The sequence below is a fragment of the Cuculus canorus genome, chromosome 1 (assembly GCF_017976375.1).
Source record: "Cuculus canorus isolate bCucCan1 chromosome 1, bCucCan1.pri, whole genome shotgun sequence".
Taxonomy (NCBI): domain Eukaryota; kingdom Metazoa; phylum Chordata; class Aves; order Cuculiformes; family Cuculidae; genus Cuculus; species Cuculus canorus.
In genome coordinates this window covers 111,456,293-111,484,164 of record NC_071401.1, presented here as the reverse complement: position 1 = coordinate 111,484,164, position 27,872 = coordinate 111,456,293, and the positions used below count along the sequence as shown (strand labels likewise).

The window sequence follows — 27,872 nt, the reverse complement described above, 5'->3', positions numbered from 1 at the left end:
GGTGAGATCATAGAGTATTTGAATCATAGAATAGTTTGGGTTGGAATGAACCTTTAAAGGTCATCTAGTCTAATCCCCTGACAGTAAGCAGGGACATTTTCAGCTAAGAATGGCTGCTCAGAGCCCTACCCAGCCTAACCTTGAATGTTTCTAGGGATGGGCCTTCTACCATCTCTCTGGGCAACCCGTTCTAGTGTGTCACCACCCACACCATAAAACATTTTTTCCTTACATCAGTCTAAATCTACCTGCTTTTAATGTGAAACTGTTACCCCTTGTGTTGTCACAACAGGCCCTACTAAAAAGCCCGTCCCCATCTTTCTTACTACCCCTTTTCTAGGCATTGAAAGGCTGCAAAAAGGTCTCCCCAGAGCCTTCTCTTCTCCGGATTTACCAACCCCAATTCCCTCAGCCTGTCTCCATAGGAGAGGTGTTCCATGCCTCTGATGATTTTTGTGTCCCTCTCCTGGACCTTCTGCAATAACTTAGTGTCTGTGCCATGCTGAGGAATTCAGAGGTTGAGACAGTACTCCAGGTGGGAGTACAACATAGAACAACGCAGAACAATGTAGAGGGACAGAATCACCTCCCTCGACCTGCTGGCCACACTTCTTTTGAGATCCTTAAATAACTTAATTTTAAACTAATGTAAATGTCTGTGTCACTACCAAAATCAGAGCACAATTATCTGTGTTTTCCTATATGGGACATACTGACAAACTTTATGGACCAATAGTGTTGGTGTTAGCACTTTCAGCCATGTTATGCTGCCAGGTTCTAGTTGTCAGCAGTCTGAGTCACAGCTTTCACAGAAGAAATGAAAATGTTTTGTGTAAACGTATAATAATTTACCTAATGTGCAAGTTAAATAGATCAGCTTGTATGCTTAAATTTGATTGACTGCTGAATATTGAAGTCATTAAAACTGTTCCAGGAAAGCTGTACCACTTCTCTAGTTGACATCTATTTAAATTTTACATTCATTTCCACGTATGTGAGTAAGGAAAGATATAATAAGATTTTCTTATGTTATGTTGCTTAGGCCTACCAGTTCACTTTGCCAAATTCATGATGAAACATCAAATGCAAGACCAACATTGGTAATTAGTTGAAGGGGAATGCCAGCAATGCAGTACAGGTTAATACATAAAGACAAGTTATGGTCATTAGATTTACCGCAAGTAGAGTAAGTAAAAGCCTTGTTGTCAACCTCCTATCATCCCAAACCAGAGAGACTATCAGATCTAGGGAACTGCTAGTTCAGCTGATAGTTATGGCAGTGGTTGTCCAGATGTCACACACACTTTGTGGTATAAATCTCTGCCTCGAGAGGTTGTATTGTGGTCTTTACTGCCACTTAAAGGCTCATACCTACATTTCTAATGGAAATTTCTAATCTCAACAAGATTGAGATCTATTTAACAGCAGATTCATGGGAAGAAGAATATATGGATTGGTAGTTTTCTCATATAAATTATCTGATATTTTCTGAAAATTTGCAAGTTCAATGTGAAGAGAAGAAACATTTGGTTATTTACAACATCTTTGTAGTGCAAGGACTGCTATAAACAACTATAACTGTAATGCTTTGGAAGGGACAGAAAGAGAGTGGAAGAGAAAAGAAAGAAAATTCTTGAGAATGAGATAATACCAGTTTGTTTTAGCAAACTGCAGATAAGTTTCTCTAAGTAAGGAAGAGCTTCTCTTTATCTCAAACCAGAAACATCCTCCTCACGCAGGAATCAAAGCACATGTGTAGAATGTTGACAACTGGGACATGCTTCCCTTGTACAGATTAATCTTCCAATGTACAGAACTAAAAGCTGCTGAAAGTAGCCATTTTCAGTGATTTATGAGAAATCTTTGAAATTTGGAAGCAGAACAGTCATATTATGCAACGAAAACCTATGCAGACTTGTGTGAGTTATAGTGTGTTAAAAAGTGCCCTCTGTTTTCTGTATTCCGCATTGGAGAGCAAGTGTGAGCTTTGACGACAGAGGCTTGCAGTGAACACACAGGCATGCATTTTGCTTCCTGATCTCACTCAGCACTGCAGCTCCAGCCAAGGCAGATAAATTATTTCTGCTTCTACCATTCTTGTAGCATTATCATCAACATCCACACTAAATAGTCATCATTTTAATATAGTTTTTGTCTGTAAACTTTATGCAGAATCTACTAACTCAGTCCATCACTAAGTTCTTCATACATTTCTGACCTCCAAATTATTTTCTTTACTTCCTATCTGCTATGAGTCTTTCTGTATCCATTTCAGACTATAATTATCTTCCTGATTCTTAATACATATATAGTTGAGGTTCCAGATGAATAAATAATTTAGATACAAACTGTCTGGGATCCATTCCAGGCTCTTGAAGTTTTAGTTGGTAATACAGTTTGCAAAAAATACTGCTTCTTAAATCTTACATTTTTTCACAGATTGATATAGCCTTGGCACTGATTGCTAATCAGGAGTAGGTGATAAAACTGTTAAGGGGAACACAATTGAAAGACAATGTGGAAAAAAATATATCTTTCAAAACCCCATAATTAGATGGTGCAAGTTTACAGAGTATTCAGTTTAAGCGTGTTCTTAATATAAGCACAAAACACTGATGGCAGTCCTGCAAACACATTTTAAGAGGCAAATGTATTTAATCTGAATTTCCAGAATAGGTTCATTACTACATCAATCAGTAAATATTGTCATTTTTCTACTGAACTTTTAACAAGATAATTTCCACTGAATAAAATTTGAAAGTAAATACGTTTAGGTGATAATGATTTCATTTCAATATTTCATCTAGAGAAACATAATACAGACTTTTCATAATACCAGAAATCTGAAACAAACTACTGCACTATAGTTTGTAGAATTCAGATAATTTATTTCCTTTCTTCCAAAACAACAGAAAATTGTTAACTTCCCCCCAGACTGATAATAGAAATGAGTCTCCACTCTTTCCTTTTTCTTCTTTTTTCATCTCAGCTGTACATTCTTTACCATAAAAACAATGTTTTGCTGCTTTAGATAAGATTGGTAATTTACTTCCAATTCTCAATGAATGGCTTTATAAGCACTCAAAAATGTGACTTCAGGGTAAATTTAACTGCTGACTGCCCAATATTCGTTTTGCCAGGATCACTGATGCCAAAACTAACATAAGGAAGATCAGATGAGAGAGGTTTTACCTCATGGCACTCACGCTTAACACCAAGTGGTGTTTGAGCTTGGGAGAAAATCCTCTGAATACACTGATTTTCACAAAGACGTAATTAACAAGCACAGCTAATTCTCTTTGGTCAGTAGCATTTTCAAAAAAAAAGGCAGCAGAATGCCTATGTCTATGCCAAATCCCATCAAATAGCTACAGGAGCTGCCTGCAACCTGGCTTCTGACATGGATGTGGGTAAGGACACTTTTACTGAGCCTAGCAATAGAGGGGGGTTGTACCTAGAATACATATTTGTAAGTGTCAACCACTATATAATACATTTCTAATCAAAGAGTTCATCTGAAGTTATGATAATTATAGTGGTCTTCCTACTTCCTATCTTGACATCACTTGTTTGAAGGAGTCAGTTGGTGTTTGTAACCAAGAAGAAAACCTAACCTTTCTACTTGATTTCCTTAATATCAGTGAAATGTGAATGGTGTGAATGGTAAGGATGTAAATAGCAAAAGGAATACTCACCCTCAAGTCATACCCTACATTCATTTAACATAACAAAAAAAATATTTTTTGTCAATTGGCTCTTTGGAACTTCAGCTCGAGTGTTTTTCTTAACTGAAAACAGTGAGTCTTTTTCAATGATACTTACTGCTGTCTAAAAGTGGAGAGTGTTTATCTCCTACTCCTTATTCATACTCTTACAGGCCAACAAGCCTAAAAGAACACATAATCAGAGCCTTAATTATAGAACTGCAGAATTTATAGGAGGCTGTATCAATATATTCATCTTCCGTTGTCACCCATGAAAAGCTATTTCACTCATTAGATTAAAACTCACTGCAATTTTTAAACACGAAGCACAAAATTAAAACCTATTATCTCTCTTTTTTATGGAAATACCATGAAAAAGAACATCTGAAAATTTAAATGCCCCTTGAACTTCTTAAAGATCCCATTTAGAAGACTCCATCATCATTTAACATGGGAGATTCCTGTCGTAAAGGATGAAGAATTCTATATCATATGAATGCTCAGATTTTACTCATGATCTTTCCTTCTAATATTATAAAAACTGGAAGATCAAAAGACAACAGAAATTAAATTAATTTTGCTAATTATTAATGGTTTAATCATTCCCAAAAATCATGAAGTGTAAAAAATTAATCACAAAGGTTTTGGCCAATAGTACAGGCTTTGTTTTTCTATTGTGAATGAAAACTATAATTTTAAAATATTCTGTTTCCAGCTAACTTGATAATATATGTGTGATCATGAAATCCAAATGTGCAGCATAGAGTGCTTGGAACAGCACTGGGTATCATACATGGTTATAAATACATAAAGATTTCTGAGTTCTTGTTTAACATTGTGCTAAAGCTATTTTCAGTTTAAGCTCTGACTGAAAAATACTTATTTAATAGACAGCTTAAACATACGCAGATTGTTTCATCCCATAACAAAAGCACAGTATTTCTAATTACTATACCATTAAGACTACAAAGATGATTCAACACAACAGTTGCTCTTGCTGTTAAAAGCCTTAATCATATTAATGTTGTCACACCAGTCTTCTCAGCAACCAGAACTTCAGTGTGCATTGACATTTAGCACATCACAAAATAAACGGCTGTAGTGTTTGTAGAACTCTTTTCAAGTGATTCCCTCATTTTATTCCCCCTAAATTGCCTGTTTGGCTAGAAGCAGCAAGGGAAATAAAATTAGATGTTAATATTCTACCCATATATCCTGTAACTTCCATCAGTTCCTCCATAGGAATTGTAAGCTTCTTTCATCATTTGCTTTTCCTCCCAGAGAAGTCATAAGTAAAGCCAAAATTTGCTATGATTGGGATTTTCTAAAATAGTCTCATTCTATATAAATATTCTTAAGTCTAGATTTATTCTCATCCACCAATCAAGAAATAAAAAGACTCCAGCACTTCAGGTTCATAGGAAAAAATTGTCTTTCATAAGGATCTCAAGGTTAAACTTTTCAGGGTTGGAGACATGAACAGCAACTTTACCCTACCAAGTGTTTGTCTTCTTCGTATTTTCAGATAGACCTCATAAACTTAAGTCTGGAGCAGGGGACTTGATATAGAAAAGCAAGCCTTTTAAAATATATTCACCAAGAACTAGGGCATAGTGGTCTGCTTCTCAGAAACGAGGCCAAAACACGTGGATGCTTTATTACTCCCAAACCAATAACATTAAGGAAATTCAGAGTTAAAATCAAACTGAAAAGTAAACTAAACAAAGTACAGAAACCTGAACTGCTCATTTTGCAATCATGCAAAAAAACTCACAGAGAAAATAAGCAAAGTATCATTTGTAGAAAACAAGTCCTTTTTTATTATTACTTATTGTTGCAGGAGAAGAAAACAAATGTGTTCAGGCACACAAATCCTTCTTCAGATTATTTTGTTGACCCTGAGTGCCGGAAAGCTTCCTTGCTCTTCCCAAAAACATTACTTCAATACTGATAGACACAAACCTCTGGATTTGCATATTTCCACAAGGCCATCAAAACTCATGGCAGTGCCTCTGTCCCCACACTAGTCAAACAGGCAACACTAAGCCTCCCTTAGGTTACTGGCAGAGGCAGAAAAGGACCTCGGGTTAACATTAAAGTTGCCTCATATGTTTCATAATACATGTTCCAGGTATAGGCTCAAGTCCACTGAAGTGCACTGTAGATGGCTGGTTAAACCTTAAGTCTATTTTCTGATGGAAATTCCCATTCTTATTTAAATACTATATATACTATATATTATATTACTGATAAACAAGGGTTAAAAATCTTTGGAGTAATTCATTATACTTTAAATGCATGTTGCTTCTGAATACTAAAAATCTCAGATTGGTCCCTTCAAAATCATGGCACAGTCCTAGAATAACAAAAAAAAAGCTGTTCAAGGGTTTCTAATTTTTATCTTTCTAAACATCATAAGTCATGCTCATTTTGCATTTCCCTGCATTTTTATGGAAATTATCAAAGTTGGGTTTTTTTAAGAGAAATGCAAGGAACAAGCCAGCCAGAATGTACAGATCAATTAAGTTGAGTATACAAGTGTTTGCCACAGCTAGGCTGATATAAGGCAGGTGAGTTTATACTCAAATCTCTTCCAAAGCCCTGTGTTAAGTTCTTTAATCAGTCCTTCTGTCCTCCTTTTTGCTTGCTCTTTTACTTTCTACAAATCACACAGATCTCCATATCCATTTCATCTTCTTCCAGAGACCTGTATTTCTAGTGTTCATCTCTCTTCTACTTTTACAAATAAGTATATCTGATCCAAAGCTTTTAGAAAACTTTTTAGGAATTTCTTTTGAGTTTTGTCATTGCTTGTAACTTGAAAACTGATTTGTCAACAACGGTGCAATCTCCCTGAATTTCTCCACATGTGTATTAGTTCCTGTTGCTTTTATGGCAAATCTGCACCATAGGCATTTGGTTACAGCACTTTTCCTAAGAGGCTACTACATCCTATTGTTTTCAGTGATCTAATGGCTCTCTTCTAGAGCCATTTGCGAACCTAGAGTCATTGAATACTTTGGATGACTGCTGCACTTCTCAGAATAATCACCTAACTGTAGGCAAGATACAATTTCAGTCCTATTGAGTAGGCAGCTGACTTTTGAAAAAGGGCAGTCCTACTGGGGATGTGCAGTACGATGTTACTCCTCAGCAATTTCTGAGAAAGAAACTTTTGTAGAAGAACACAGAAAAAAATTACCTTTTGTTCTAAAATAAAATTTTTAAGTGAACACAGTCTTTTTAAGACAGAGCAAAAAGAGAAATTTTAAGCATCTGCTCTCCCATTTTTAAGACTGCTTGAGACAAATCAGAATCATAGACTCACAGAATGGTTTGGGGCTGAAGGGACTATGAAGGTCATCTAGTCCAACCTCCCTGCAGTGAACGGGGACATCTTCAGTTAGAAATATAAGATGCAGTTTGTTTGATATTTTAGAGGGCTTTTACTAAAGCCCTTTTACTAAAGCCCTTTTTTTACTTCTAATAAAGGTAACCAACTTGTTCACAAATACTCAGAAACCCCTTTTAGTTTTCACGAGTACTGCTTGCAATTTTATGTGAGCTGAATTCTTGTTTTAAATGCACAGCAGAACGTAACCATGTAACAATGCCCAAAAAAATTAAGTAACCGGTCACTCTGACGCGTGATGTTGCAGTCAAGTTCTTCTTGATCCTACTTCTTCAACTCACTATCCTGACAGACCTGCAGTTAAATCTGGGTCACCTTTAGAACTGAGAAGCTGAAAGCAAGTGAAATGAGATAGTTACTCAGAGTCAGACAAAAGGAGCTCTAGATTTTTCCAGGTATGTGAGTGGCTGCATCACAGGCTGAAACTGGCTGAAGGTTATCACAGTCCCCTTCTAAATAGGACATAAAATTTTACTTTCCATGGGCACCTGTCAATGTGCCCATGTCAACACAGCGTATACCCATGCCACATCCTAGGACAAAAGTGATGCCTCACTATGGTTAATCTCTAATCTTAAGAACCAGCAAGAGCACCCAGATTTTGTAATAGACACCTTGCTTGGGTGACTATTTCTCAACATAGATTCCTCTCAACTTCAATGTTTAGACCCTGCTTTGCATTTGAAATTGTGAAAATTTATTATCTGGAGAGATTCTGCCAAATAATTCCTTGTATTGACTAAGTTCCAGACCTTAAGTAGGGCAGGATAGATGCAAAGGTCTTTTGCTGGTTTAGATGTTGACACAAGTTCCTTCAGAAGTAACTCCAGCCTCACTGGGTAGAACTACCACAATGAGCAGTCCTCAGCTGCATCCCTGCAACAGTAGTTTATATTTTGTTTTCCTGTTTCTTCTGTTCAGATTTAGGCATACCAGTCTATATCTCCTTTGCTTACATGTATCAAAAAGTTCTAAAATAAATTATTAAAGCATATCCTAAATCTCCAGATTAGTCCACTCAAAACTGTTAAAATTAGTTCTATACATCTGTGCTTTCTAAATGTACTGAAAATATGATCTGAAAATTAATCAGAGATAAATTTTAGCCCTGCTTCTGATCTTCTTTTTTTCCATTCCAAGTCAAGCCTTTTCAATGCTTTACAAATCTGACATCATAATTTCAAAGTTTTATAAAGCCATTCCTCATGAAAACCTTCCGTATGTTCCCCTATAAAGGATTCTGAAGTATTGTGCAATTCCAGGTAGGCGAGAAAAGATAAATCAATAAAATCATGTGAGAGAGAGTCAACCAGTTTTCAGTACTTTCTGTAATGAATATATTGCAATAATTTTGGAAAAAATGCTCTAACCTTTCTTCTAACTTCCCTGAGGAAACACTAGCAACAATAAAAAGCAGGTTTTGTTTTAGAATGAAAGGTGCTCATAACAGACACTAGCCTTCTCCCAGACACTAAGTGATAACATTGGGTAATTCCCCTATTCAGGAGCAGGAAAACTATTTCTGCAATCTGTTTTCCAGTATTTCATTACTAAATGTTATGGTCCCACCTTCATCAAACTGCAGTTATGAGTGAAAATATCCTGAAGTCATTCAGTTGCTTCCTGCCAAACTGAACAAAAATGCTCATTATAGCCTTTTGAGTCACTTTCCCAAAGCCTTCATCTGCAGAGTTCCTCAGAAATTTCTCTAAGCTGTATTTTACAGTCCCTGTATCAAAAGCGTCAAGACAACTGACTATATAGAAGAAATACCAGACTGGGTTTTGCATTGGGTACGCTAACTGTGGGGTTTTTTTTCTTTTTTTCTAATTCTAAACAAAATCCAGGGGAAAAGAGTAACTAATTAAAGTCTTCTTTTGATGGTACTAATAAAGAAATGGTACTACTAAAAATAAATAACTGACTTCTCTAGAACATCTGCCAATTAAATTAAGCTGCCAAAGAGCTCCTTTTGAATTCAAAGCTGTTAGATGTCCAAAAGTTCATAGCACCTGAAATGGTCAGTTCCACCTGCAGAAAGCATTGGATTAATTTAGAATGTAATAAATAGGAAACAAAAAATTCCCAAACAAATAACAGGGCTGAAGAGCAGTCAGCATCTTCAGTAGGCTTTCTAATAACCTACTTCAGCCAGGTTGTTAGACACAATTCAGAGACCCTAGAAATGTTCTCCTTTTTTCAAAGCTAATTTCCACAAGCTGCACTAAGGTGTCATAAGTACAGTTGCTGTAATGAAAAAAAAAAAGAAAATAAACAAAAAACCAAACAACCTCAAAACTGCTTAGTTTGCTCCCAGCAAGGCTCAGGGACCTTGGCACAAACAGAACAAGCTAATAGCCATGCCTGTACCTGCACAGTTTAACAGCTTCAGACTCCATCCCTGTGGGCACAGAGGCTGCCGTGGCATCAGCTCAGGTGCTGTAGGGTACAGAAGCCAGCAGCTGGTGAAGAGGAGAGGGTGGGATGTGGGTCCCTGAGGATGTCCAGCAGTGTGCTGGTGCTCCACTGCACATGGGAGCAAAACTGGTGGAAATCTTTGCACTCAATTCAGCAGATGTGAGTGGGCGCGTACTGTCACTAACGGAATAAAACTGCGTTCAGCTTCTGTGAAAAATTCCAAGGGTCTTATGGTGGAAGTTTTTTGTGAAGTAACTCTGTATTCTACCTAATCAGAAACATTTTTGAGGTGACAGTACACTATTTGGGTGGGATTCAGTTGCCTAAAACAACAGTAAGTGTCTGTTCTTACATACCCTACTGCTGCTTTGCCTCTTGCTGCCACTTTCAGAGTGCAAATCTCCTGCAGGTCTTATCATGTCTGCCATTCAAACGTGAATGTCTCAGGTTTTCTAGAGCATCTCAAATGCCACAAAGCATTTACACTTAAGCAACTGAATCCTATGTTTTAAGAGTAAAAAAGAAAAATTATTTATAGATATTCTTTTAGTTATTTGCTGCTTATAAAGCCTGAGTAATTTTAGCCCTCTAGCTCTTCTCTTAGTATTCACAAATAGTATTGCTCCAAAATTTGCTGCTCCTTGGTTTTATTTCTGAATATGTACAATAAGTGACATAAATTCATTTTTGTCTTCATTACTTTATATAACAAAGCAACGTATTGTAAGACAGCTAGGAAACTTGAGTTATTTGCCATTTAACAGTATTTAAATGTAGGAAAATGGTAATGGTGAAGCTCAAGCTTTTGGCTTTTCTCAAAGTCTGTACATATGGAATATGACTCACAGTGGGTGTACATTACAGTTGATATAATCCATACTTTGAACAGAGAAGGAAAGTTTTCGTTGGAAAGTCTTCACAAGCTCGTTATTTAGCCTTCATGTTTTAAGATGCTGCTTAGTACCAAACATCTTGGAGTTAATGAAACAGTTTTCCATTCTAAAATTGAATTTCTGTGTATTGCATTCTGGACTCAATCCATGATCACTTGTGAAAATATTTTGAAATTAAAGCCAGGGAATTCGGAAACACTTTTACAAGAATGCTTAAGGCTTTTATGGAGTGGCTAGAGGGAAAGCATTTATGCCTTATCTGTAGCCATGAGATATAAAAATACTGCATCATGAACACTAATGCAATGTATTCATTTTCCACAGACTGCAGCAGGTCCAGTAGCAAATTTAAAGGGCAAGTGTATGGAAGAGAAACAACAGAACTCTTGATTGAAAATAGAAGAGAAAAATTTAAAGCTATCTTAGGCTACTTTAAGTTCAGCAAATGGATAAGGCTAAATTTTGCTCACTGCATGTTTATTAGTTAGAAAAAAACCAACTGTTTCATAAATGTTAAAAGAGCCATTTATTTTTCTCATTGCATATAAATATTAAAATGTCTTCTATCTCTTAAAAGAACAACTATGAAATAACTGCAAGATGAATAAACAAACTTGCCATTGCCTAAATTTCTGGATGGATGTTTACTTGATATACTTGCAAAAATACACCACAAATTATTCTTATTGTCATTTTAAAGTTATTGCAAAGTGGGAGGGTCTTGATTCTGTGCTCTTAAGTGATATGTGTAGAGCTCTCATTTCAGATCCATCTTTGATGTTGACGTTCACTGAGCACCAACATAAGGTAGCTGAAATGCTGCCTGTAGATCTCTGTACCTATGCTGAAAGCTGATACAGTGGATTAAATTATAGAGTCCATATTATCATCACTGTAATAGATACGTCAGAAGTATTTATTTTAAAAGGAGTGGATAAGGTAATCTCTGTTTCCAGAAAAGAAACTGTACATTTAGCAATAGAAGAACATACAGTTTATTCTGTTGAAAGCATAAAATGTGTAAAGCTGCTAGTGAACGAAAGCAGAAAGGGAACGTGTCTTTACTCCTGACTTTTGCCTGCATCAATATATTGACAGGTGTTGGGACATGAGATAGAAGCTCTGACTGATGTATTTGCCTTGACACAGAAGCCAGTAATGTAGCTTCAAATTATGGTTTCCCTTCTCTCCTTGGTTGACATGACTTTTGTCAGGTGGTTTGCCAAGTGGCTTTAAGATACTTTAATAGTATAAAACACAGCTTTGCTGGTATAGTTTCACCTCTACCAGTCCCTCTGCTTTGTGTACCAAACTGTAAAATGCCTTTGTGTTAGAGTCATTTGGAATGCATTATTTAAATCCATTACATCTATTTTGCCTTTAAAATCTCATATTTTTCCATTCCTCCTGGAAGTGCTGGAATTCTCCATTTGCAAAGTATGCGGAAAACAAACTCTTTCTGGCTAAAACTGTGTGTTGCATGACTTGGTTAAAAAACAAAGAAAAACTTTTAACTGTTTTTTATAAGATCTGTTCCAGTGAAACCACTGTTAACTTTTCAGGGGTTTGATTATTCTTTCCTTAAGCAGTCAACTTCTTTTATCAGCCGAGGAACAAGTCATTTGATTAATGATCATTTTTATCTCTTTGAAAGGATCCTTTCCGACCATTGGGGTGAAGTCTCTTTCGAGATTCCTGAGGGCGGGATTTTTAAATAGCATCCTGACCTCACATCCAGTGTCAGGGGGCGGATCTTTACCCCCCAGCATTTCCTCTGGTAGGTATTCCAGCCTATTCCTCCCATCAATTTTTCCCTTCACCTGTGCTCCATATCTCCACACATCTTAGGAAGACAAAATTTGGTATTAGTCAGACAGAAATTAGATATCCCTTCCAACAACAAACCAATCTGAAAGGAAATGGAAAAGATAAATTGTTTTTCAGGAATAGCTATTTTCCAGAATCAATGTATAGAAGAAACTGTGAAGGAAACTGATCTGTAGTTAAGTGGTCAACCTAAATATAGAAAGAAGGCTTGGTAACCTCTAATCGTGTGCATCATGAAGCATGCCTGTGTGCAGGTAGACATGCCTTTCAAAATGTCTCTACATAATCCCAGATTTTATGTGACTCTGTGACTCTTCCCTAAAAATTAACATTGCTAAAAATGGAAGCAAAACCAATTTGGAAAGGCAAAATTTAATAATGTACTGCTATAGTGTTTAAATCCTTTGTAATGCTCTGTAGTTGCAACTTGTATCTCATGAAAACTGACTTAACTTTTCAAAATAACTTTTAACACAATCTGGACTACTATAATTCTCATAAAATGAGTGAGAAAACCCCATCACTTGTGTTTCCAGCACGATATTCTGCACTACCTCTGGCGACGTCCCCAGCAGTATGATGGCACAAGGGACCCTAGAGGGATGGCATAAGGTTGAGGGTAGGCTAAGAATAACACCATACCAGGTGAATGGGCTGCTGTCAGATACTGGACCGAAACAGGAAAAACGGACAGGTTAGAGGCATTCTTTGCAAGACAGGCTATGTATTTTCCATTCTGTTCTGAAGCCATTAAACACCATCTTCCACCAAAGATAATAAATGAAGAATAAATACAGGTACATTAATTATACTTAAAACTGAATCAATGTTCAACTCTGTTCCTTTCCAAATGACATATTGATATGTAAAAATTAATCTGTACATGGGCTAATGTCACAATTGTATCCTTCCAAGACATCTTACCTATAATGTTGTTTACAGCTTTTCTGAAAAAGGAAAAATCTCTTATGGTAAAAGCATGGAGGAAATTGAAAAATTGCATAATTATAGATTTGCTGGACAAAAGAAACTGTTCTACTTCTCTGTGTCTCATTTTATCTATTGCAGTAGTTGTAGGCCTCCTTAATGCAAAATGATTCTTTTGTTTCAAAGTGCTATTATTTCTTTGTTTACTTTCTTTTTCGAATAGAAGCTTCTCAGCAACTCTGATGCCTTTTGTTATGACTGTGGAGATGTCTTTTGTCAATAGTTTGTAAAATACTTTCCGTATATTTTTATCTTTGGGGTATTTCAGAGTGTTTAGTAGCCCTTCGGCTATTTTTGCAGTCAGCATCACAACGAGACTGGCATCTGTAACTGAAGAACTGTGGAAGAGGAACTCCAGACCCCATAAAATTCTCCATTTTGAACATAGTGTTATGTGTAGTGTATCTGATTCTATTAGATTACAAATGGCTTAACTGCACTTGTGAACTGGTTTCTCGCTTACTTACAAATTTATTTTAAAAGGTCCTCAGGACTGGTTTTTTTTTTCAGTGCTTGTAAAGCTTTTTATCATATTTTTTTTGACTTAAATCATAACTCTTAAATGTGGGACGTACCCTTTGTTGCTTTGTATCAAAAAAACACTGCATTAAGAACCTGACCTTTTTTATGAGTATTGCTTTACCAAGGAACGAAGACACAGAAGGCAATAGTGCTCCAAGAAGGTATTTAAGCAGAAATATCTGTGTTCTCATGGCAGCCTCTGGCTGTTAGAACAGCGATAGGCAGGCAAAATCAACTGTCCATTGCAGTTTCAATGCTGTCTCCAAGGCTTAGTCTCTCTCATTAAAAGTGAGAAGATTGCTGTATGTGGATTGGTACTGGAGGGAAGCGTGCTCTAATGCCGCCTTTGATAGCACAGTGACCCCCATCTCCATTATCTGAGATGTTGGCCTCATATTGCACTATAGCTTTCATAAGCCTAGCAGAAGTATTTTATGTTTAATAACTTTGGTGAATTATAACTTAATTGCTTCACATATAGCTTATGTGTAAGATTTCAGTGAATTTAACTGCGCGGAAAGCTTAAAAAGCCTGCATTATTCTGCTATTAGGGTCATTGGCAACAAAGATAAAGACATGGTTTTTATTTACTAAAACCTTTAACTCAAACTAAGTGGCAGATTTACTTCAAAATAGCCAGAAAATTTATTCCTCACTAAGGACACAATGCTTTTACATCTTTTTTTCTACAAAATCCCCCATAGATGTTTTAAGTGAAACACAGAACTAAACTGAAAAGCCTGCTATAAATAAGTATCTGGAAAACAGCTTGACAGGGTAATGTAGCTGTTAGTTTCCTTTTTCTCCTTTCTACTTTTCACTGAATAGTTGGGAGGAGTGTATTTCTTTAACCATTGCACTGACAGGTGATGTTCAGTTTTGTGTAATTTAGTGTTTGCTTTTGCACTGTGCAGAGATTCCCTTATGTCAAAGGTAACTCCATTTAGCCCACTCAAAGATTAATTTATGCTGCTAGCATGGGGCATAACAACTTTCTGTGTAAATGGATTCCTCAAATGTAGGTGTTTTTTAAGCCTAGACACAATTATGCTAATGCATTAGTGCTTATATTTGATAGTTGCATCAAAAGACTGTCACAGCTGTACCACCATTTCACTAGAAGCAAAGCTTTTAGCAGACCTCCAAATACCTACCCTAGATTTTTGCAGAAACAAGCCCACATTTAGTTGATGTAGGTCTATAGCGACAGATGGATTCACCTAAGCAATGAGTACTCTTTCTCGAGTGATATCATTGCATGTATTAAATAGAATTCTTAAACCTCTCAGCAATTTACACTCCTTCTTATACTGAGTGGCACGAGCTGTGGAAGCTCACCCCATGCTCCATATTTACGCATATACACACACAAACATACACATCTACACGCATGTTGTGAAAAAGCAAATAACTAAATTGCCAGTGCTGCATCTATTTCTTCAACTTCCAGCTCTTCCAAACTAAGTACAGTGTTTTTTGCTCTGTTTGGGGGAAATTCTTAGCTTACTACTCTTGCTGTGTATGGGCAGCTCTTGGTTTCAGTCATGTGTAAAGTGCTGTTGTGTAAATGCATGCTCATGTTGTCTGGCACAAGTGGCAGGTAGAAAAAATTATGATACACTGCTGAAGAGTGTCACACAGATTGCTAAGCTTGCTGAGTTGGAAAGAAAGGGAAGGAAAGCAAATACCTCTCCTACTGTTCCTTTCAAGCTAAACTCCTTTACTGAGTTTTAATTTGACAAGAAGAAATAGAGATGAGTGTCAGGCTATGAGAAACTATGGAAAAGTTCCTTTCAAGCAAACCTTGCAGACCTCCTTCATACTGCTCAGCATTCAAACTACATTAGCAAAAGAGGGGGAGGGGAAAACATAAAAATTATTCTTTCCATACACACCTTTCTATGAACACTAGCCCTGCAGTTTGCTTGTGAATCCTCTGATGTCCCCACATAGTCAGCAGCTGAACCATTGCTCCCTGTTTTAATCACAAAACACCTCTCTGATGCTTCTCTAAAAGTATCTTGATGTGACTTTTTAATTAAGTATGAGTGTCTGTTATTTCCTACCACTTATTTTGCAAGGTTTAGTTACCCAGGTCTTTTAGGAAAATGGAAGCAAAGAAATTAGGCTTGATAAAGCTATTCACCCTTGTGAACCTCAAAAAAATATATTTTTTTTTGCAAGAAATGAGGATGTAGTTAGTTTCCAGAAACTTAGAAGTGATATAGGACAGCTTACTCGTTGCTGTCTTGAACTGGGTAATGACAAGGTTCCTCCTTCACACTATACAGAGGATGTCCCTTTTTGAGTGTTTTACTGCCAGGTTGTCTATAACCATCTAACTTACATCGTAATGTTCACATATATTACAAAGAGATTCTAAAAAACTCAGACATACCTGTAGAATATTAAACCAGATGATCACTAATTTTCTTTTCCCAAAACCTAATATTTTATAACAATTTCTAAGTGAATCTGAGTAAGCCCATTATTTTTGATATTATATAAACTGGCAATTGAAAGGCAAATGTATTGACAGATCCTTATTGAACAAAATTAGTCAACAAGAACCATCAAGGAGCAATTGTTCATAGTGAAACTCAACTATAATTAACTATACTCCAATAATGAGAAAAATAACTTCTTTTTGTTTTCCAGTTAATGGATTTTTCCCTACTCTGGATTCCAGCACCTAAACTGCTGTGTTTCTTTTTTACATGAAGATTTCTAATCCTTTCTGGGTGACTAACAAATTGATTCCTTTATCGTACATGCATTTTCTAGGATATCTGAGCCAAATGGCACTTCTGCTTTATTCTTTCCAGAGTCGGTGCTATTCCACTGGCATGTCTAGCCTATAAACTCTACAACTAATAGATAATGATGTGCGCTTTCTGAAGACAGAAGTTCAAATGTATATGGACTTTTCCATTAGGCAGGCAGGAAGTACTGCAGAAGCAAAATGTGGATGAGCAGTAAGTAACATGAATAGTGAAAGGAACTGGTCCGTTAGGGTGTAGCTTGAATATAGAACTAGGATTAAGCTATGAGTATAGGACATGATAAAAGTAAGTCTTCACTTTCTACCCTTGCTAAGTAGCTCATTTCATGCTTAGATGTTCTTTGTAAACAATTCCAAAATTTTTAGCCCTAGAAGTTCATAAATGTTTATTTGCACATGGTCATTTATACACATAATATACACAACTGTTGCATATTTTTTAAAATCTAACTACATAAGATGTGGTAATTTATTGTAGCAAGTGTATGAATTGAAGCAAGTTGCTGTTCATTACAGGAGCAGAAAGACAGGCAAAAGAAAGCTGTAGGAGCCTGATGGATACACAGAGAAAAGTATTTGTAAATAAGATACGTAGTTATTCTTTGTTTCAAGATGAAAGGAAAAAACAATCTCAAGTCCCCTTTTAGCCTAACAGTAAAGCATTGGATGTGAAACTAGATTCAGCATTGTTTGACTTTTCATGAGGTGGGAGACAGAGGGAATATTTAACTTGAATAATGTTTAGTGTTATTTTTGGTCTGTTTTAGGTAGGAAGCCAGTGTATCCTTACCAAATTTAACTCACTGAAGTACCATTCCTAGGCCCAAATAGTGTGTATGTGAAGTAATCTGCCTAACTCTGAATTTTACATATTGGTATTTAACAACCCTGTTTAGGTGCCTTATGTAGTTGGTGAAGACTAGAGAATTCTGGACTGACCTGTTTGTGATGCATAGCTATGAAAATTTTACTCCTTCCCTTGAAATACCTTTTCTTTCTTAGAGAAAAAATCCAGATATTGCTAGTTATAGAGATGTCTCCACAGTTATAGGAATTAAGTTATGGGAGATGAGTACTTTTGGTTTTCTTCATGTGTCAATGCAGTCAATGAGTTTCTGTATTTTTCTTATTTTCTCAAGGTGTATATGCTTGTCTAAAAACTTCTGCATGTAAAATCTGCTGCTTGACCCATCTTCGTTGTAGCTCTTGGCTTTTGTTCATGATGAAAATCAGAGTTCAAGGGAGAAAATTGAGTATGTGTGCTTTCATGTCCTGATGGTAGAAAACCTGAAAGAGAAATAAGAGAAAAAAACCATGAGATCACAAAAATGTCACAGTGTATACTTTATTTGTTGGACCCCTGACTTATGATCTTTTGTGTTCTTAATTTTGGGTTTAGCAACTCACACATGTTGCAACCAAAGCTTCCTGTGTGGATTTCAGGAGTATTGATGTGTGGTCTCCAGTGCTTCTTGAAACGAGAAGTGATGCCTTTCTCATTTGTAGAAAGCAGCAAGATAGTCAGAAACAATGGAGGAGGAGAAGGTGGCTCATCAGTTTTGTATAGCTCAGAAGTTTTAAGTTTATGTAGACCAAAGGGAGCAAAACATATGTGCTTAAACAGTAAATGGAAAAATACAAAAAGGATATTCTAAAGTACAAGGCATGTCAGAAGCTTGTAAAGATCACAGTAGGCATAGTAATGAATAATCAAAAGATGCCCTGACATTTCCTAATAGGATTAAAATAATACCTTAACCACGTTATTATACTTATAAAAGCCCAGAAACGTGTTTAACTGTAACCTTGTGTACACAGTTTTTTAATTTTGCTCATTTACAAATGTCTTTTTTAGCTAACAGCTTCTAAACCTTAATAAACCACACCTATAATAATGGGTAAATTCACGTCAGAGATTAAATAAGCTTTGCTTCTTATGTTCCATAAGTACCTATTATGTATCATGGCTTACTGAATATTGATGAAGTGCAGAAGCCCCTGATGCACAGACTTAATTTTGTTTAAATTTCTTTACATATTCGGGGTCAATAGGGCAAATGATCCTTGATGCAGTCAGACTTTGTAGACTAATTTTGAACCAAAGAATATCCCTTGCTCCTTTCACAAAAGGATGTAGAGAGGTATGAACACTGAGAATGTTAAAAGTAACTTCAGGGCGAGATGTGATTAGATTCAGTGAAATATGCTGAAATTCAGTTATTTAAAAAGTTAGGTGAACTGGTTTAGTTAATCTAACTGGGCAAAAATATCTATCTAGAGATATCTGAACAGAATCTGAACAGATTCTGTTATTTATTGCAGGGGGGTTTATTGTTCATTGCTTCAGTGCTAAAGTGAAGGTGCTGGAATATTTAAAGTTCTAAGTCAATCTAAGTAAAAAATCTTATGCTAGAATCAATCCTATTAAAAACTTACTATATTTTCCCCTGAAGAACATAATTAAATTAAAACTGAGATGCCACATTTTTTGTGGCTGGTCATTAACAAATTACCCGTGCTTGCAAAGAAACTAGTCTACATTCTCCCTCCTGCTTATACATTGATAAGGACTGCCTTTATTACCGAGATTTCTTGGATTAAAATGGGATGATATGACCTAGCATTTGAGATGGGATGGTCAATAATGCAAGACTTGAGCTCTGTTCTTTGTTCTAACTTGTGATTTTGTCATCTTTTAAAACCTCTTTCAACTCAGTAGAATGTGGTCCTTATAAGGTGTGGAGATAACAGAATGGTTCCAGGGTACACGACCAAGGTTTTGATGTGAACATCATCTGTTGTGATGATCTGTGGAAGTTCTTGGGCAGCTGATATAATTCAGATTATTTTTAAAGGTACATCAGTTTATTCCAAGGGTGCAGGCTGGCATATTGCCCTCTCAGATTCAGGGAACATGAAGGCAATGCAAAGCCCCTTTGTTCACACTTTCTGGAGGTACAGTGGTTCACACAGCACTTTCTTGCAGGCCAAGGACTAGGGTTTTGTAACACCACAGCCAAGTCAGTTTTCCTCATCTTTTATTTTCATCATAAATAGCATGGATTTATTTCTTTAGAGATTATGTATTTGAAAAATAGTCTAAGACTCTCAAATGAGCTGCATTAGATGTACTTAAAATAGTTCATGCAGCAGCCTCCAGAGCTGGTCTACAAACGAACCAGCTCTTAGATCCCCTCCATGTACACATCTGAATTCTAATAAGACATCTCACCCTTATGATGAAGGTGTTTCCTTTTTATTTATGCTTATAATATTCAGGTAATGTAAGCAAGAATAATAAAACAGACTTTTTTCATTCGTATTGTATTTGTGACACTAATAAATGTAGAAAGAGATAATACAAGTAATGAATTCAACACATGGAAACTTGAAGAAATGCAAATTATTTTTTAAGATATATAAATGGGAAGTTTAAATGCAAAAAATATCAAAATTTGAGCCAGTTATTGTATTTCTGTGGTATGATTTTAGCCACTGTTTCTTGCTTACCTACCAGCCTCCAACTAGTGACAAACAACTTGTTCTGCTTTTACCCTCGACTTTATTCCACTTGCTTCTAGTATGGGAAGAGAGAAATAAGAAAACAAATAATGGAAAAAGTGTAACTACTTTCTAGTTTAAGTTACCCTCTTCTTTCCTCAAAGTGTTCCAGACTGTCTTCTGTAGACACAGTGAAGGATTGATGTGGATTAGGGATTGCAGAAGCAGCATGCCAGAGACTGCTAAAATTTCTGTTGTTGAAAGCCTGCTCTACCTTTGTCATATAAAGGAACAGAAAACTGTTTGCAGTGCTTGTTGTTGCAGGAGGGGTAGGACAGCGGATTTGAGAAGATGGTTTTGAGGTACACATATAGACTTGTCTTGGCTTCCAAATTATACCAAGAGGCATAAATTCTTGCCCATGTTATGGGACAAATGTTATGAGTGTGAAAGTGTTCAATGTAAAATTACAGATAAACAGCTCAGAGAACAATATTTTCATACTGTATTGATATAGTAAATCTTCCTCAGTTAGTGGTGACAGCTATATGGCCCTATTTTGCCAAACAACATTAATTTATGCTCATTCATATTTTTTTTATTTTTATCAATCGATTTTGCAAAGGTATCTTTCTTTGACTGTACTAACGTAACTAATAAGTGTTATATAGATACAGGAAAACAGAAAGAGCATTAGCAGCAAGTAGGCTATATCTATGTGATTGCCTGCATCTGGAGGATGTACATACAGTAGTGCTATCCTGTTCGTAAACTCTGGCTTCTGAAGTCTCGCAAAGGGGATTGGAACTGCAACTTGTATTTTTTAAGGCTTCTTGGAACGCAAGTCTTAGTATGAGACCTTCTATAATTGAAGTTAGTAATGCAAGTGGGATGCCTTGCAGCAAAATTCCCATTGGCTACATGTGTATTTATTTGAGCTAACAATGCAAAACCTAGCAGATTTTTTTTCAGTTGCTGTTTGCATAATCATTAGTTTTCTTTCTTTCGTTCTTTCTCCCTCCACTGGTTTGGTGCTATGGAAAATTATAATTTTTTTTCATTACTTGCTGAAATTAGTTTTCCTCTCATGCATACAACTGCACTAGTATTAGAAGCAGGAGAGAAGAAGGTGCCACAGCAAGTGGTTCTCCTATTTGAAGCAACATGTAAGGAATGGACCTAGTATGAGATCCAGGATTGCCTTCAAACCTTGGGCATTTCGGAGAGGGACACAAAGTTTTACTGTGTGTGCTTTGCATTCTATTGGAGCGCTGAAAGGCTCAGCACTACCTAAGGGAGTGCCTGTACGTTTTGCTCTCTTAGTCTTATCTCTTTAGCCTTAGCAGCAGGTAAGTCAGTGGGAAACCAAAAGCAGAACATGGCTTTGGAGAAAAAAGAAGCCTGATACAGAGATGACTTCTGATGGGCTACCTGTACACATGAATTCTGACCTAAGGAAGTGATGGATCAATATTTTCTTATATTAACTAGGGAGCAGATTCAAAGCACTTGTTTTAAGTGGAAGAATAAATATCTTCTCTTTATGTTAATAGATCCATTTCCATGATAGGTATTAAAGATTTCATTATAAGTAAAGACTGTAGAAATGAGCATTTACTAACTGTATTCTTTTTGGAGGATTACTCTTACATAAAGAATTCATTAAAGTGGGCTTTGCTGCATTATTTAAAAATGACAACAGGAGACAACAAGCTGAATATTTTGTCATTGATATGACAGTTTAAATTCTCCTCCTTATTCATCACTCTACCACTCAATTAAATTCCACTATCAAAATGTTGTGGAAAAAAAATTAGAAAGAGAACTGAAAATATATGTAATGTGAGTTTTATGTATAATTCATGTTTTACATTATTCCACAATATACACCTTTTTTGGTTTTTTGTATTTCTGCTTATTAAAGAAAATGTCAAGCAGATTGATCAATAGAAAATACAAAATCATAACATATTCTGAGGTGGCATTGCATGAAAATAGAATGTTCGTTATTTTTGCTGGTTTTATTTGAATGGCATTGCAGTACAGCTGGGTGGGAAAAAAAATCTCAGGGAAAACCAAACCCACCTTGTCAAAACCAGTCAGTCATTTGTCACAAGGTGGTGTTTGCCTCAAAACAATTATCCTAGCACTTCCTACAGGTTCCTCTAAGTTCTGAGTAATGAAACTCATGTCCTTTCCCTGGATTATGCAAAGCACTGATAGTGCTCTTGCATGTTTGGTCTGGCTTTCTGAGATGCTGGGAATCTGAAATGGATCTGCCAGGACCAAAGCTACTCTGTGTGCACTGTGCAGGGAGGGGAAGCTGCTTTAGCCAACATTTCAGACTCATGTCTTGTGTTGGGGAAGAGTGGGTGGGAGTCCCTATAGTTTCACAGAAATTATGGAAAGACTGAATGTAGCTATGGTATCAATACATGTAATCTATAAATACAACTTCATATCGTTATCTTAATTATGTAGTAAACTGATAAATTTGTTACACATTTGCAAATACTAAATGTATGTAAAATCCATTAGTGGGTTTAAAACCTATTGCCTCAGAACACTACATAAATCATATTCTTGGAAAGTCTACTTTCTTGCCATATGCCCTACTCAAGCACCGCTTGGTATCTAAAGGTTCTGCAAAAATTATTTGTTTGGCTGATCCGGTCATACAATCCATTTTCAAGCCTTTTTATATTTTCCCCACCCCCGACTCAAACATGAAGTTGTGTGCTCTCCTCCAGCAGTGTCTGCATTTTTTAGCTCCTACGTGCTCTTGACCTCTGTCTTTTGTTCCAAGTCCTTAGCCGAAGTTCAGAGCTTTTTCAGTGTCGTTTTCCCATTCCTTCTGTTATGCGGATCTTGACTGTAAAATTAACCCAGTTCTTCTTCAGATACTTATTTAGTACCTTTGCCTGTGTCTGCCTGAAAACACTCACCTGAACTGCTCAAGTCTTTAAACTAGAGTTTGAGTGTCCAGCTATCTAGAGAGGTACACCCATGGCTGCGGAGGGAACTCACCATCAGTCACGGGAGTGCCTTTTGGTGGATGCTCTCTTCCCTTTCCAGAGTTCCCTGGGGCTACATGTGAGCTCTCACAGGTGTTCAGGTAGCAGGCTCACTCAGTGCTGGCATGGCTGGCTGTCTCTGTGCCACAGCCTGTGCTATCCTTCTGAGGCCTGGGTGCTCTCCCGACTCCCATCTAAATCAACTCCCACTGCTGTTTATCTTTAAATCTGTTTCTTCAAGTTTCATTATGTCTAAGCAATCGTAAATATAGAAAAATAATTCAATGCCTTCCAGAACTGCATTAGCCTATCCAGTGATAAAAATATCAAAGATGCTTCTCTCTCCAAGACTTCTCTGCCTTCCCTCCTCTTTTCATCCCTGTCCTTGTTTTGAGGATGAAGAATTAATCTTTCTTAGTACCATGAGAGCAACATGGATTTTCATAATCTAAGTAATAAATTTTTCTTTTTTTTTTTGTTCTAGAAACTAACATCAAGTAATGTCATCCAGAGCCTTGTCTCTTACTAAGAACTTTTTTCTGTACAAGGCCTGAGTTGGCTGCCACCCTTTGGAAGGTGGCATTCCATGTGCCAGAGTCAGTTGTTCATTCTCGTGTCTCCACCAGCTTCTGCAGAGCCAACTGCTAGTCTCTCCTTCACAACTATTTGTGAACCAGAGTCTGTTCATGCAGGGTGAAGACACCGTAGACTCACTTAAGTGCTTCTACAGGGTACTGAGCTAGGGCTGGACCACTGGGCTGAGACCAATGGCATGAGGTTTAACAAGGCCAAATGCCGTGCTACAACAACCCTATGCAGTGCTACAGACTGGGGGAAGAGTGTCTAGAAAGCTGCATGGAGAAGGACCTGGGGGTGTTGGTTGACAGCCAACTGAACATGAGCCAGCAGTGTGCCCAGGTGGCCAAGAAGGCCAATGGCATCTTGGCTTGTATCAGAAACAGTGTGACCAGCAGGTCCAGGGAGGTTATTCTCCCTCTGTACTCGGCACTGGTGAGACGGCACCTTGAATACTGTGTTCAGTTCTGGGTCCCTCACCACAAGAAGGATGTTGAGGCTCTGGAGTGTGTCCAGAGAAGAGCAATGAAGCTGGTGAGGGGGCTGGAGAATAAGTCTTACGAGGAGCGGCTGGAAGAGCTGGGGTTGTTTAGCCTGGAGAAGAGGAGGCTGAGGGGAGACCTTATTACTCTCTACAACTACCTGAAAGGAGGTTGTGGAGAGGAGGGAGCTGGGCTCTTCTCCCAGGTGACTGGGGACAGGACAAGGGGGAATGGCCTCAAGCTCCACCAGGGGAGGTTCAGGCTGGACATCAGGGAAAAAAATTCACAGAAAGGGTCATTGGGCACTGGCAGAGGCTGCCCAGAAAAGGGGTTGAGTCACCTTCCCTGGAGGTGTTTAAAGGACGGGTGGATGAGGTGCTGAGGGGCATGGGTTAGGGAGTGTTACAAATGGTTGGACTTGATTATCCAGTGGGTCTTTTCCAACCTAGTGATTGTATGATTCTATGTGGAAATAGCAGGCTCTTTGTTCCAGGGAGAATACACTGGAGCAAACAATGCACAGTCAGGTAATCCAGTACCAAAAAAAAAAAAGATAGAAAATAATTCTTAGAGAACAACACAGGGAATTGTGTTTGTCATATAGATGAGGATTTTGAAAATATGTAACATATTTAAGTATTGTGACTAATGCATGCATAACAACTGGAATTATAAAAGCCCCATATGTCTATAATCCTAATGTGTTTCTTTGCTGTTTTGCAGGCAGACCAGTAATGATTGTAGTTGAATACATGGAGAATGGATCCCTTGACTCCTTTCTGCGGGTGAGGTGCCATTTTCTGATGACATTTGAATAAGACACCACTCTAGGTTAAGATTTTAAATCATTTATCCGAAATTAATTTCTACATAATATTATTCATGGAATTTTAGTGAAGAAGAGAAGCAGTTTCCCCAGGGTACATTTCTGAGGCACAGTGATACATTAGAGCATGTCTGGAAAAAATGAAGATTTAAACTTAAGAATATAATTGATTTCCAAAAGCTGTTCCCATATTTAGCAAAATGTATTTCAAATAGTGTTTTTCTGAAGGAAAAGATAAATTGAAGCACAAACACCTAGCCTTATGGAAGTGGTTCATTTTTCTCAATCACCTTCGAAACTACTTTTGTTATGTTTTTTTGGTTGGTGAAGGGTAAAATAGCCTCAGTAATTGATTTATAATTATTAATGGTTACTTGCATTTAATAAATTTAATTAGAAATTCATGGATGAAATGTCCTGACATTAATTAACCCCCAAAGGTCACTAATAAACGTTAAAGAAGGGCTACAGAAAACATGAATAATACTTTGGCATGATTGTATTTGATTTTTCTTAGAAAAGTAGAAGGAAAGGATGGTGCCCCTAAGCTAAACTTATCCTAAAATAGTCTATTAACAGAACCCCTGGCAATGCTCTGGAGGCCCACTGACTTAAGACCCTATGCGAATAATTTGATTGGCAAGCATTTCAAATTCATCTTAAAAAGTAAATGCCAGCTCTTACTAGTCTGCTGCCTTGTCATTGCCATCTTGCAGAATGGTAAAGCTGGGGTTATAGGCAAAGTCAGGGCAGGGTGACTATGGGTTTGTGACCTTATTTGAAAGGGTATCCCACGTGCAAAGAAGAGGTGTTCAACAAGGAGCTGTGACATTATTTTGATATTATCTACATGATTTTGATACAAAGATGTTTTTGGCAGCAGAAAGAAGGAACTGCTAAGAAAAAAGAGTGAATAAGCAGGAGGGGGGGAAAACTGCTAGAACTTTAGAAAGAAGACTTTAATCAGAATGTGGGAAAGAAAGTCATATAGAGAGTACTTGTCTGACAGCAGGTTGAGAAAGGAGGTAGCCACAAGGGAAGAGCTTCTGGAACAGAGGATACTATCCTGAAAGTTCATCAGAGCCATTAACTTACATATTTCTTGACATTGTTACTCCTCTCCTTTTGCTTTTGATTATTCCACAGTATTTTTTCTCTAACATTTTTTGTTGTCCTCTTCACCAGCTCTCCGAAATAATTTTTTATTTTTTATTTTTCTTTGTTAAGACACCTGACAGCCATCTGCTATGTTGTCAGAAACTCACCAGCAACACAGTTTCTGGTGAGAATTTGCTGATCTCCCAAAATCACATTTTTTTTCTGGAGAGTTTGATACCATCAAGTTCTTCTTAGAAACTGGGTTAAGTTTTAAAAATAATCCCTCTTGCCTTTCTGGCTCATCTCTCTATCTATCTGCAGCAGACAGATTGCCACCAGTTTGAGCACTCGGGGCTTCCCTGGTATCTAATTTTTCAACATTGCCCCAGGTAGACTTGCTTGGGCTTGAAACTCTGCTCAGTGCACGTGTGTGTGTGTGTGCAGAATTTCATAGAACAGAATAAAACCAAATACTGCAGTAATTCATGAGAGAGAATTACCTTTCTCTTAATTGCTCTAGTATGTTATCTGTATTCCAGTTATTCTTCACATATATTTATTTATCAGACTAGGTATTACTTACTAGAATACTTTAATAGAAACTGACATCAGCAAAATTATGATGTTATTGTGAAGCAATACGTCTCACATGGCATCAGATATATTTGTAGGCAAGTCTGCTGGGGGGGAAATGTAAGCAAATCATTTCTGCAGCTGGTTTCAGTGTACATTTTGTAGTTTCAATGCACACTTCAGATATGTTTTTTCTTCTAAAAATGCATTTTTAATAAGACTTTAGATAATATTCATCTTCAGATGTATCATCAGCGTTCTGTTAGTAAAAGCAGAGAAAATGGCTGCAAAGTAACCTATTTTAAAAGAAATCCAGCTGCTTCATTAATACTAGTCATTTCCTGCGGATATAAGTCCACACTTTTAAAATCTTTTGTGAAGATACAAAGAAGCAGAGGGGGTTTATCTTTAGCATAACTAATGAAAGGTGTTATGTGGTAAGATTTGACAGGACTTAGAAGATAGTCTATCGTTCTTATTATTAAAAAGAATCACTTGTTACAGTGCAGTGTGTGTACAGAGATAAAATCAAATCCATTTCTCACCATAAGTAATATTTCACCCCCACACCACAACCCACAAAAATTAACCATCACATGCCTCCTACTTGTCCTTCTCCAGAAGCCCACTAAAATGGGTCAGTCTTACAATTTCAAAGTCATACTCTGATGAAACATGTGAGGATATTCTAGAAGAAAGACTTCTCATGGAAGACATTTGCCATAAGCTCCAAATAAAACTCCCCTTGACCCTTAAAATCTTAATAGCTTTTACTTCCTTGCTTTGCAGGTTAAAAAGTAAAGCACCAAGATGCTAAGTGTTCTGCACAGTGTTGTGCACAAAGTGCATGACAGAAAGTAGAAATTAAATCAGGTATCCATGTCAATGGCTTACATCCATCCTTCATCTTATTTAGTGCTCTATTTTGGTTGCACTTAGGTGGCCAAGTCCCTAAACCAGTGCTTTACTTTCTGCTACTTGTATGAATTAAACAGCAAGTTGAGCTAGATTAGATCTTCCCAACCCCACAAAATATCCTGCATACTAGCTGCCACCTTTGAGCTTTTGAGTAAAAAATTTGGCATGCATTTGCAATATGAAGATGCTTCAGATAGATTCTTAGTGGAAAGGCATCAGCTCATACGAACGAGCTCTGTAAGATGACAGTAGCTAATTACAGCAATTGTACCATCAGACATCCTAAATTGCTGGAGACACTTGACACTGTATTTTCCTCAGAAATGCTACATTATTTTT

General features: G+C 37.1%; 1 protein-coding gene across 6 annotated transcripts in view; it reads left to right on the top strand.

Moving 5' to 3' along the window:
* Nucleotides 1-27,872, top strand: part of EPHA6 (EPH receptor A6) — a 482,670-nt gene that overhangs the window by 378,425 nt on the left and 76,373 nt on the right. For 4 of the 6 annotated variants that reach the window (XM_054081746.1, XM_054081730.1, XM_054081721.1 and 1 more), the window contains 2 exons: nt 12,082-12,204; nt 24,842-24,903. In XM_054081746.1, coding sequence (XP_053937721.1) covers nt 12,082-12,204; nt 24,842-24,903 — 185 coding nt within the window. The remainder of the gene's footprint in view (nt 1-12,081; nt 12,205-24,841; nt 24,904-27,872) is intronic. The other 2 variants (XM_054081767.1, XM_054081737.1) reach the window with 1 other exon arrangement.